At 29.6% G+C, this 13,235-nt stretch overlaps 1 protein-coding gene across 1 annotated transcript; it reads right to left on the bottom strand.

Annotated features, from left to right (window-relative positions):
• Nucleotides 1-1,149: 1,149 nt before the first annotated feature.
• Nucleotides 1,150-6,002, bottom strand: LOC112702995 (aspartic proteinase NANA, chloroplast). The gene is made up of 2 exons (XM_025754266.3): nt 3,922-6,002; nt 1,150-2,242 (listed from the first exon to the last, which is right to left on the bottom strand). Exons 1-2 carry the CDS (start codon nt 4,692-4,694, stop codon nt 1,426-1,428), a joined length of 1,590 nt encoding a protein of 529 aa, XP_025610051.1. The 5' UTR covers nt 4,695-6,002; the 3' UTR covers nt 1,150-1,425.
• Nucleotides 6,003-13,235: the final 7,233 nt, after the last annotated feature.

Raw genomic sequence — 13,235 nt, 5'->3', positions numbered from 1 at the left:
TTAGTTAACAAGTGTATATATATATATATATATATATATATACTCTCTTCTCTGTTGTTACTGTTACCTTCTCCATAGCTTATTACACTCTACATGCCTTACAGTGATGAAAATTGAAAGAAGAACAGGTTGGAAAGGTAACTTTTCAAGGCAATGATTTAATGGTTAAATTAATGACGCACATAAGGTTTGCGAGATAAGGAGTCCAACATGTTTGTTGACAAAACATATGCTTTTATATATAAGTTTTCGTTTATACTCTTTGTCATCATGTAATGACGAAGACAACTGAAAAAAAGGAAGAAAGGCGTATACTCTTTGTCATTGACATAATACCATTATATGTGATGCAGACACATTAGTTACATTTAATCGTTATAAATTGCTATTTGATCGTGACATCTCCATCTCCATCATTTTAGAGCTATGATCAATGCTTTCTAGCCACGATGGATGCACATGCACACTTTTTATTAGAAAGAATACATTATTGTTGATTATATTTTCATATCAATTTTACGTAGGACAGATAATTACGTATGTACCACACCATTTATTTTGTATGCTTTTTTTTTTATCTTATTTATAGACTTATATATATGTAACTGTTGAAAATAATGATATTCTACAAATATTAGAATTTTATCGAAAGATTTTTTTTATTAGTTTAAAATAATCAATACGTAGAATGCTGTGATTGAGGGATAAATGGTGTTTACCTTCCCATGCCTTTGAATCTACAAGTATCAGTAAGAATCTCATATATCTAATAGAAATTCTTTTCCAGAAAAAATGATACATTTTTCTTGTTCTCACTACTAGCTGATTTTAAATGTGTGGTCAAAGAATAATATTTTTTAAATATTTTTGTTAAATTAATAAAATAAAATAAAAAATATTTCTAATCTTTATATCTTTATCATTTTTTGAAATCTCTCTTCTGATTTAAAATCGTGATTTATCGTATATCCCTCTATTCTGTTTATGCAATAGATAAAAGAAACCAAAAGAACCGTCCAAAATCATCTTTGGAAACCATATCTGATATCTCATCCCTAATTTGATTAAATAGGCGCGAATGATTTAAATATAATCCATGAATTGATTCCGCTAGGAAGGAATGAAGAGAATAATAGGAAGGCAAGGAGATAAGTCTGGACTCTGGATGCAATATGTGATCCTGCCACGTGTCATAAACAACTCAAGAACTTCAATTAAATGTATGCTACACATGTTTACAAGTAATAATTTACCTCAAAACAAACACCAAATGTGCATTGTTTCTTCTATCTCCACAAGGAAACGAGGGAGCCAAAATCAATTAAAAAGAAAAACTTACACAAAAATGAAATTAACCACTTTAGGCGAGGTAAATTTGACTAACCAAAATAATAGTAAAAGTCCGATTCACTTAAATAAAATTAACTAGTTGCAAGAAGAAGGAGCAAATCCTACCGTGTTAAGAGACAAGTCAAATTCCCAGAGATGGTTTTGTTGCATGATATTCCCAATAACATTGGCACCAGGACCCGTTGTTTCAACAATCCCTAAGCACTTAACTTGTGGAGCAGCATCAATGATGTAACTCTTCAATGGTGGCTCAAAGGTGACACCCCCTGAAAAATGGAACACCAACCTTGGCACCACACTCTCATCATACCCTTGAGAAGTATCAAAGCACAATTCCAATGGCCCAAAATCCCCATCAGCCAATTTAACATTGGCCAAGGATTTGTTGAGTGCCTCAAAAACAGGACCATATGCTTGGTCAACTAGTGTGGTCAACGTTGTACCTGAGTCAACTATGGCTCCTCCTTGTGAATTGAAATCCCAAACCTGAGGTGGGATTTTCAGCATTTGGTCACCAATTGAGATTCCAATGACATTAACACCATACAATGGAGGAATCAAGAAGAGTTCTGTTCTCTTTATTTCACTTAGTGTAGTGACATTGTGGTTACCAAAGAATAGGTGACTTGAGACATCTCTGTGGCTCAAATGGTCAACTAGGCAATATGAGAATTTGCCACCATATTGCAGTGTTGCTTTGTCAACAAATGATTCTTTAGAATAGCCAAGTCCTAATATTCCACTTGTGTCTTCATTGAAGGTTACACCATTCAGCATGGAGTTTGTGCATCCAATTGTCAGGTTTTCCAATTTCCCTTGCTTTCCACTTGTGAGGTCTACTGTGATCGTGTCCGTTCCGAAGAAACCCTTTGCAGATGAACCATCAACGTAGCTGTCAAGGATTGCACATGTTATTTTTGTCTCTTTTATTTTGTTAGTCAAAACTACATGATATAGTTGATTTAAGGGTCAAAATATCTATAGCTATGACCAATTTCACATATCTATTCCGGATTGTAACTTCTGACACAGTTAGTCACCTAGGACTTGAACTAAGATTTGGATTAAGCAACATAGCCTTTGTTATCATGACATGATATGAGAGTTCCTATGACTTAAACATCTAGAATTCAATCTTTATTGATCCAAAAAAAAAAAAATAATTTCAGCATAAAATGAATAAAAAAAGGGAAAGCTTATGCATCACACAAACCCAAAAAATCCTATCGTATAAGATGTACTAAAAATATAACGATTCATGTGTATCATGACACTTACTAGCTGAGCTAGATACTAGTTGCATTCTGTTTTTTAATTTCTGGGGTGAACTAGGTTAAACAAATGACCAATTTAAATAATCTTTGTTCCAACATGGCGTTGGATGCACAAAAATGTTGGTCATGTGATACTCACCTACTAACATTAACTCTCATTTATAACCAATGGTTGAAAGCTGGAAAGAATGGTTGCTGGGTCACCAGCAGGATCAGAACAACTTTTTGGTGCTTGTGTGTGTGTGTGTGTGTGTGTGGGCAGGGGTAACTTTTTTGTTAATTAGACCCCACAAGGCATTTTTTCCTTCAATGACAAGCACACATTAGATCTTTGATTATGATATTGATGGCCATATACACCATAAGCAGGCTTATGATAAATACACTCACTCCTTTCTGAGCTTTAAATGCATTGACAGGATAAGAAAAAGTGACTGTTTCTTCATGTATCTTCAAGGGTGAAATGAAATAGCCTTTATTGCTTTTAATAAGTTGTGAATGTTAAATTTAATTGGATTGTGTTTTACTAAGTGAGAATTTAATAGATACCTGTTTAAACTAGTAATTAACCTCTCTTCACTCTAAGTTAGCTATAAACCAACCAAACTAAATGTGATGTGAAAAAAAAAATCTAGAACAAAATTCAATCCACCCTCTCTTAGAAAAAGGGACATCTTCCAAATAGTAGTATTTTAGGCTAGCTTTTAAAATTGCAACTTGACTACTTATTATTGTTCTCAGAAAGAAAGGACATAGCTCCTTCCAAACCGTCTTAGTTGGCCAAACACCTTGCCCACAAAAAAATTTATAAACTAAATTTGAGGTCGAAAAAGATAGCCATTAATTTCTCTCTCTCTCTCTCTCTCTCTCTCTCTCTCTCTCTCTCTCTCTCTCTCTCTCTCTCTATATATATATATATATATATATATATATATATATATATATATATATATATATATTCTGTTTTTTTTTTCACCCAATTCATTGCCGGAACAAAGAAATTTAAAAGGGAAAAAAAAGTGGAACAGACTTAATTAGCTTTGCTTCAATTATAATGCTTCTTGCAAAATGCAAACTCACTCTCTTATCTGAAAGAAAAAAAAACACCCACTCCGCATGTATAATACTGCCAATGCTCCCTTCTTTCACAACAACCCATTAATTCAATTCGGCTAAAAATTAAATGAAACCAAAATTTTAAAAATTAAAACACAAGAAACAAGACAAAAGACAAAGGACATAAACAAGCAAAATACCAAAAGAAAAAAAAATTAAAGAACAGAACTTAGTTACCAACCTGATATCATATAGGCAGGGATCAGAAGGCCTAGGACAGTAAGTTAGAGAAAACAAATCGCTGAGATCAAATTTGCACTTGAGGGATGAACATGTAACTGCCTCAAAAGATTTCGAATGCTGCGGACAAAATACACCATCACCACATTGTTTATTAGTAGTATTCTTCGGCCTTCTTATTCTTCTCCTCCTTCTTTTTGTTCTCCTTGATGACCTCGTCCTCGACCTCGGCCTTGTACGACGGTGACGCTTCTTATGCGCACCAAGAACGCTAGGAGGCTTCTTATCCAAGCAGTTAAACCATGTTAACTCGTTTCCGGTGTCAGCAACCACCCAGAACTTCTGGCCGGGGGTGCCGACTTCGACCTGGACAAAGTACTCGCCTAGGCCATTGTCTCTGCCCGACTGCATTGGCATTTCGAACGTTTCATAGTTCTGTCTTCTGTTATTCAAGTTGTGTTTCTTGTTGTTGGTGGATATGCTCCATCTTTCGTTCATCCTCTGGCGCCTTACGGCGTCTCGCTGGATGAATCCTTTTATGTATTCCAGCTGATCCAAGGCGCCATTGTTGTCGCTGTTTCTGTTTCGGAAGAAGCGGGAATCGTGCCTGTGCACGAGTTCTATTCTCATCTCCTTGCCATCATCGATGTCGTTTTGTTGGTAACCGCCACCATGAGCAATGTTGAAGGAGGTTATTGTTATTATTATGATGATGATGAGGATTGCGGCGGTTCCACTTCTCCATTGCATCCTCATCCTCATCCTCATCTGCATATATGTATGTATGTATAGGTATATAGAAATTTGTACAAAATGTGTTGAAGTGACAATAGGTTTAGGGGAAATAATAGAGGGGTTTTGGTGATGGTTTGATTGAGAGAGAGAATAATGATGAGGAGCTAGAAGAATATTGAAGAGGGTGCTTGAGCTGGTTTTGTTGAAGATGGGTCCATTTTGGTAGGAAAAAAAAAGGAAAGAGAGGGAAAAGAATGGAGAAAGGAAAAGATACAGAAGCAGTAAGAGAAGAAGATATTGAGAGGTACAGATACAAAAAGGGCAGGGCCCTTCTTTTGTTTTCGCCTTTCAGAGTTAGGACTTCGGATTCTTCCTCTTTCCTCTATATATATATATATACAACTTTAACAAAAATTAACATTTTTTTATTCATATCCGTTTAAATTTATGTGGCATTATACCAAAAGTTAAAACGTATGCTTATATTTTTTATTATTAATAACATAATATAATAGATAAATAAACATGGATTATAAAAAAATTGTTAAATATGTTATTTTCTTTTGTGTTTCTGTTAAAATCAAATGTGACAAAAATGTAAGTAGCAAGAACCACTGATAAAATTACTGGTTTAATAATTCATTGATTCGATTGAAATTTAACAGAAATTAAAAGATTTAATTAAATATTAAATAAAATTATTAAAAAAATATATATATAATTTTAAATATATAAATTTAATAAATCATTTTTTTTACTTTTCTTCTTTTGTATTCTCTGTATGTTGAAATCTTTTCAACTCATTTAATATTTATTTTGTAATTAAGAGAGAGACAAGCAATATTTAACATTACGAAATTAAATTTTGCTAGTCTATCATTATTGGTTTTCTTAGTATTTCTCTACTTTATATAAACACAATGAGAGATAAGAAACATAGAGAAAATAAAGAAGCATATAAATGGTTTGGTTTGGGATCGGAGTTAATTAGTGGTGCTTACGAATTTGATTTTGGTGGTGCCATCAAATAATTGTGGAAGCGGCGTTTCAGTGCGGTGGACGAGAAGCTTCAAGAGTTCGACGACATTTTTAGGATTGCAGGGCTGCGGTGGAGACGCGACACCAGAAAATACAGAGAGAGAGAGTTCGACAATGACAAAGAAGCCGGGCTGCGGAGGCTGCGGTAGCTGCATGGCTGTGGTGGATCCTGTGGGGGCTGCGGTAGTTGTGGGTCTTTTGCTCTTTCAATTTCAAACTTTTACTTCAGTTTCAGAGAGGAGAGGAGTGAGAATGAGAGTGTGGGATTGGGTTGCGTGGGAATTTAGGATTTTTTTTTTTAAGGTGAAAACGGCGTCATTTTGGAGTGGTTTATGGAATTAAAAATCTTTTTAAAAGCAACAGGTTTTATCGATTTATCGGTTAATTATCGATTTGTAACTATTTTTTTTGTCAAATACTTTATGAAACTAACGGAATTAATTTGGTGATCGATTTTGATTAATCCAGTTGAACTGATTAATTTGATTCGGTTTTTAGAATTATACAAAAATGAGCTTATTTATGAAAACATGTTTAATAAAAAAAATAAACTATAAAATGGTATCCAAAATTTATATTGCTAACAAAAATAATTTTTGAATAACTTAAAAATGTAATAATTAATAAATATTATATTTTTTTATAAATGACAGAAAAAAATTTTACATTTAACAAATAATTTGTGCATTTGATATGAATTTGTGGCAATATTTTAAATAACTATTTAACAAAAAATCAAAGTAAAATTCAATTTCTAGAACTTTTTTATTTTTTAAACAAATTTAGTCATCTGCAACAAATTTTTTTTAAAAATTTGTTTGGCATAAAATTACCAAAGTTTAAAAATAAAACATTTATTTTTCTAATAATCATTGAAAGAAATCACAACAATAAAATTTAATTTTTAAATTCATTTTTAAAATATATATTTAATATTTAGTTAATTTTTGTTATTTTTTAAAATTTTTTGAAAACTTATTTGCGATTGGTATCTTTTAAAATTATTTTTATTTTTATTAACGATATAAATTTTTGAATACTATTTTAATAATTTATCATAAAATAAACTATTTTTTAAAAAAAGCATATTTGCTTAGGTGAGAATAATTACTAGTATTATTTATTATATATCATTAACATAAACAAGACCTCAATTGTTTAGGTATGAATATCTTATTTCGAATTAATAATTCTGTTTTATTTTTCCCAAACTTGTCTTGATTTGCTTGTATAGTTGTTACTTGTTACACAGTTATTTGCTCTATGCTACATTATTGTCTTATTGGATGCTGGTTTTGAAGACCACCCCCTACCCTAGATATTTTATTTTTATGTGGAGTTTTCCTTTTCACACTAGCTTTTTTAAGTTGTCCTTTATCTGTCGTGATTCTCTCTTACGGTCTTACCTGTATCATTTGGATTTAGATGAAATGATTTAATTTGTTATGTATGTTAATCACTCCAGTCGGATAATTTTATAAAAAAAAATGCAATATAATTTAAAATTATTTTATTTTATATTTTTTATTATTATTTATATTTTTATTTTTTAATTATCACTGAAATAATTAAATAATAATATTAAATATAATAAATATATAACTATAAACATTATATACATAAAATTGTAAATATTAAATTAAATAAAATAATTTTGGTTATTATTTTTCTGATATTATCGATAATTTTAAATTTTTGTTTGACAACGTAAAAAAATTGGCGTCAGAAAGCATTAAATTCAATTTATATAAATTAAAAGTTGTTCATCTAGATTATAACTTAATCACTGATAAGATAAGTGGGGCCTTAATCCGAAATTTGATTTCTGTAAAATTTGAGTTTTCCTCTTTAAAAAAAAAATAGAAAGTCTCAGAAAACACCTGAAAACATGAGCCGAGTAATTATTTTGTTGAAAAAAATCATACAAATTCCCTTAATCCATTATATATATATATATAACCTTTTTTTTTTAAAACAAAGTTCAATACACTAAGTGAAACACATGATTAACACAAGACGAACCAAAAAAATAGAATAAAAAAGTACAACCAGAAACAATTTCTGTGTTATTTTCGGCACAGTGAGTAATAACATGATCTAAAAATGACATAAACTACCAAATTTATTATCTTATTAAAACATATGATATTATTTTTATGTAGACAAAAATTTTATATAACAAAGAAGAAATTAATTAATTATTTTTTGCCTATTTTTTCTCTCAAAAATATAGTCAACTCTCAAATTATTCTTTTATGATTTTTAAAATAGTCTGAAAACATATCACACTTATAAAAAAAATATTCACAAATAATAAATAAGTGTTTAACAGTTTTAACATTTATTCTTTCTACATATAACGCACATATTATCTCTTTAGTCAATAATACTCAATTTACTCAATCGGTCTTTAGTATTGAGATGACCTACTAAAATAAATTTGACAAACACCTCGATTTAAAACGACACTAATCCTTTTCATATTTCATTTATGATTCTATATTTGATTATCCTCAATATTTCTTCTTATAAAATAAATCTGCACAAAAGAATTAATGAAATAAACACTCTTATTAAATTTCTACACCATCTTATATGTGTTTTTGCTATCAATATAATAAATTACAAAACATCAAACATTGGATTTAAGATTCTGTAAATCTCATATTATTGATATTGTTGTTAAGTTGAAATCTTATTTAATTAAAAAAAATAAATAGCAAATTACTTCAACCGAATGCTTGGCAAATGAAACAAAATTCAAATGTTAATAAATACTTCTCATTACCTAATACTTAATTTGAAATGATTTTGTTAGTATTCGCATAAAAATATTTGTTCTAAAAAAGTTATAGAAAAAATAAAAAAATTGAAGTTCTAACAATAATAAATGATAGAGAGAGAGAGAGATTTATAAATGAAGGTTTAGGTATGGAGAAAATATAAAAACAGCAAGGACCAAAGAAAATATACAGCAAAGCTTGACTTGCAAAACAAACAAAAAATTTGCCAGTTGGCTGAAAGTGAATGGTTGACGAATGACATACGCGTTAATCAGTGAATATGAAATAGTTTGCATTGACATTTTCTTGGAGAGAAGAAAACTTATGTTAATAAATTTAGAAACGTAGCAAATGTATTCCATATTATCGTAATTCTTATTTTAATAACGTTATTTTTTTCTAACTTTATGTAAATAGATGCTAAAAAATATTATGTATGGAATGATATTATTAAAAAAAATAGGAATGTTAATATTATTATCCGAAACTTCATCCAATTTTAATCTTAATTTATGAGTAGTAGATTAAGATTTGTTGATGAGCACTTTTATTGCAGGTTTACAGCAAATTGTATGTGTCTGCCTAGGAAGTCTACGCTTTATTTGTACTTTAATATTATAATAAATTATCAAATTAATTTTTAAAAGATTATTTATTTTTTAAATTAATCTCTAAAAAATTATTTTAATTAAATTCATTTTTTAAAGATTTTAAATTATTTATATTAGTCATTTCATCACTTTCATGATTATAAATCAGTGTTAAATAATTTGTCTGTATATTATTTGAGCTTGTTTAAAATGTCAAAAGCTGTTGCTAAAAAATTGATCTCTTTACAAAGAAAATTCTTGTGGAGTACGGAAGATGGTAGAAATAGTATGGCATTAGTAAGGTGGGAAGTGATGCAGGTACTGAAGAAACTAGACGGGTTAGGAGTTAGGGATGCTATGGTTCGTAACACAGCACTGTTGTTTAAGTAGTGGTGGCGGTTTGCAAAGGAAGAATGCCCCACTATAGAAGAAGGTGGTATGTTCTTGTAATAATTTGAATCCCAATGAACTACTGTCAACTCAAGTGCTACTTATTAAAGGAGGACCATAGAAGGATATTTGCCAGTTACAAATCATGAATCAACATTTAAGGAATAAGATGGTTACAGGCTTGTCCATGGAGGTTGGTAATGGGCGCTGGACTCGGTTTTGGGAGGATGTATGGTTACTCGGTGGATCTCTGAAGGATCGCTTCCTGAGACTTTTCTCTGTTTCAAATCAATCTGGATCTGTTATAGGGGAGTGCGTGTTTTGGGATGGGTTTTAGTGAATTGCATTGGAACTTCCAATGGAGGCGAGAGTTTTTTCAATGGGAGTTGGAACTTCTGAGTCAATTGCATGAGGTTTTGAGACCTATGAAATTAGTACATAATAGAGAAGATAGAGTGGTGTGGAAATATGATAGGTTAGGTGTCTTTACAACTAACTCATTTGTGCAGGTGATGCAGGAGGAAATGCTCCCAAAGGAGGTAACCAGCTACAGCTTCACTAGGACTATTTGGAAATGGTTGGTTCCACCAAGAGTGGAGCTGTTTGTCTGGTTTGTTCTGATAGGAAGGGTGAATACAAAGGATAGGCTGAGCTGGTTTGAAATCATCGGTCAGGAAGATATTATTTGTGTTTTTTTGTAATAATGATGTGGAACATGTATATCACTTATTTTTAGGCTGTGCATTTGCTTGGCAGGTGTGGAGTGCTTGGATTTCAGCATTTGGCCGACAATGGTCTTATCCGAATCAATGAAAGAGCATTTTTTGTTGGACAGAAGAACCAAGGAAGATGGAGGAGCGTAATCAGCAGTCGAGGTGTTTCTGTGTGATCGTCTGAAACATTTGACTGGAAAAGAATAGGAAGATTTTTCAGAACACAAGCAAAAATGTTGAAAAAATTATCAACATGACTTCAATCAGTACAAACGAGTGGAATAGTATGAATCCCTTTAGTTATTAATAGCTATATCGGAGATGATATGAAAACATTTTTTATATTATGGTATTTGTTAAGTCAATTTTTAGTTTGTGTGACTCTGATTACTCCACTACTATTGTATTAAACTATTTGCTTTCAAAAAAAAACAACATTAGAATTTGTTTACTCATTAATATCAATAAATAATTTTTAGATACTAATTTAACTATTTACTCATTAATATTATGAAGCATATCCCTATATATATACACATTGTTATTATCAATGTATAGTGTATTATACTAATATTTTTGCGCGGAAAGTGGGAACACTAATAAAATAAAGCAAAGAAGAAAATTTCAAACAAATTGTTTTGGGCTAGCTTTCATATTATTGTAGCTGTTATATATCTTGGAAAGGTTGTAATACTAAATTAAGATCAATCAAATTTATTGTATATTATTAATTTTGTAATTAAAATATATTATATAATATTTTTTTATTATAATTAAAATTAATTTTTTTAAATTAAATTTTATTTTTATTCTTTTACTATTTTATCTCTCTATATATTATTATTAATGACTAATTACAAATTTAACAATCAAATATATAATATAATATTTTTTAATTATAATTAAATTAAATTAAATTAAAATATAACTATATTATATATTATATGTTACTAATTAATTTAATAACTAAAATATATTAAAATTAAAAAAATATTTTTTTCTAAAATTAATAAATTTTCTTCTTTCATTCTTTAATCTACGTCTCTCTCTTTTCTATTTCTCTCCATCATTCTCACTCTATATATAATTTATAATTTATATTAGTAATATGACAAATAAAAATATGTCACTAGATATTTTTTATTATAATTAAAATAAAATTCTTTCTTTCAAAATTAACAAACTCCTTTCTCATTTTTTTTTTATCTTTCTCTCTTTTCTCTTATTTTCTATTTTCTCAATCTTTTTGTTTTACAAAAAATAAAATTAATAACAAAATATAATTCAAATAAAAGATATTAGCATTATATGCATATTTTTTTTGTTTAGTTTTAAAATTTTACTGCATCTTTCTAATTTATATTTTTATTTCTCTTCCTTCTTCAAATATTTATTACATATAATTTAGAGAGAATACTAATATTTATTACATATAATTTAGAGAGAATACTAATGTTGTAGTTAAAAGTTAGAATTAAGATTCAATTATTTTAAAAAAATAATTTTGAATTAATTTTATAACTATTAATATAATTTTTTTATACTAATATCTAATTATACTTTTATATACATAAAAAATATTATTTTTAAATAGTAAGTATAAAAATTAATTATTTCTATTTGTATAACAAATTTAACATCTAGTCAAATGTAAAAGTATACACGTTAAATTCTTTTAAATTTTAGATAATTGAATGTTAAAATTAATTATTAGTAAAAAAAATTAAATCGTTTCAAATGAAAATAATAACTAAAAATCTTATTATTTGATTTTTTTTATCTATGAAAACTTTAGTCTTTAAGTTTTAGCCGACAACACCTTTGTCCCTTACGATTTTTCTAAAAGTAATTTAATTTTATAAATTTTTTGTACTATAATCTATAATTTTAAGACAAAATTGACATAATTTTAATATATATATATATATATTCTCGTATTATTATTAAAGATAAAATACTAATATTTGAATAATTGCAGCTCAAAATGACTTCATCATCACTTCAATAATCTTGCTCTTATATAATAAAAAACTTGGCAATATTTTTATTATGGAATGTTCATTTTACACGTATTTTTCTTCCTTCTAATTCTTTGCTGATCGAGATCATTAGTTAGTTTAAAAATGCGCTAACGAGAAATAATAAAAAATGGGTTTAAAATTTATTAGAAAATGACACTTTTTTTAGAGATGTTTAAATAACACATTTATTCTCTTTATTTATAAAATTTACAATACACTACCAATAAAAAAAGTTTAAAATAACATTAATAAAACGGCGATTTTATAGATCTGTCATAATATTCGGATATTATGACATATTCTGTTGTTGTCGTAATGAGTTTGCATAAAATGGCGATGATTATCGCGGTTTAAAACCGCCATTATTTGGGGCCATGATTTAAAAATACCCACACACTCTCTCTGATTCCAACTCTAATTGTGAAACTAACGCGCTACCGCACACACTGTTTCTGTAAGGTAACGACGCCTATCACTGGGATCTACTCTGGCACGATCTGCTCTAGCGACAACTTTCTCCATCAAGGATCTCCTCAGCGGCATTCTCCTCCGACTAGAATCTCCTCATCGTTCACCACCATTGTTCATCTCCTCGCCGCTGCCTTCAATGACCTTCTACGATCTTGTTCTGACTTCGATCTAAAGGTTAGCCATCGCGACTCATCTCCCTTGTTGCTTCGTTTATCACCTTGCCGCTGCAAGCACAATTGTTGCTACTTTAGCGAGCTTCTACAATTCGGTTCTGCCTTCTCTTCACTTTTGAGATTACGTCCTTCCTCTCACCGTCGAGGACTTCCTCGAGCGCCACCTCCAGACTTTCGTCTTCAATCCCAGCATGACCAAGTCAATCTACCACGCCAGAGTCCTGATCTGCCAACGCCACATTAGGTCTTCTTTTCTTTTTTTCACTTTTTTCTAAAATTTAGGATTTTTAAATTCCTAATTTAATATCAATTGTTGTTTGCTTTTGTTTATTGTTAAATTAAGAATCTAATTTCCTTGATTTATAGGCTTTTGATAAAATTTTCTAACGTTAGATTAACCT

The sequence above is a fragment of the Arachis hypogaea genome, chromosome 7 (genome assembly GCF_003086295.3).
Source record: "Arachis hypogaea cultivar Tifrunner chromosome 7, arahy.Tifrunner.gnm2.J5K5, whole genome shotgun sequence".
NCBI lineage: Eukaryota > Viridiplantae > Streptophyta > Magnoliopsida > Fabales > Fabaceae > Arachis > Arachis hypogaea.
Note: the sequence above shows the minus strand (reverse complement) of the source record. Positions and strands in the feature narration are given on the sequence as shown.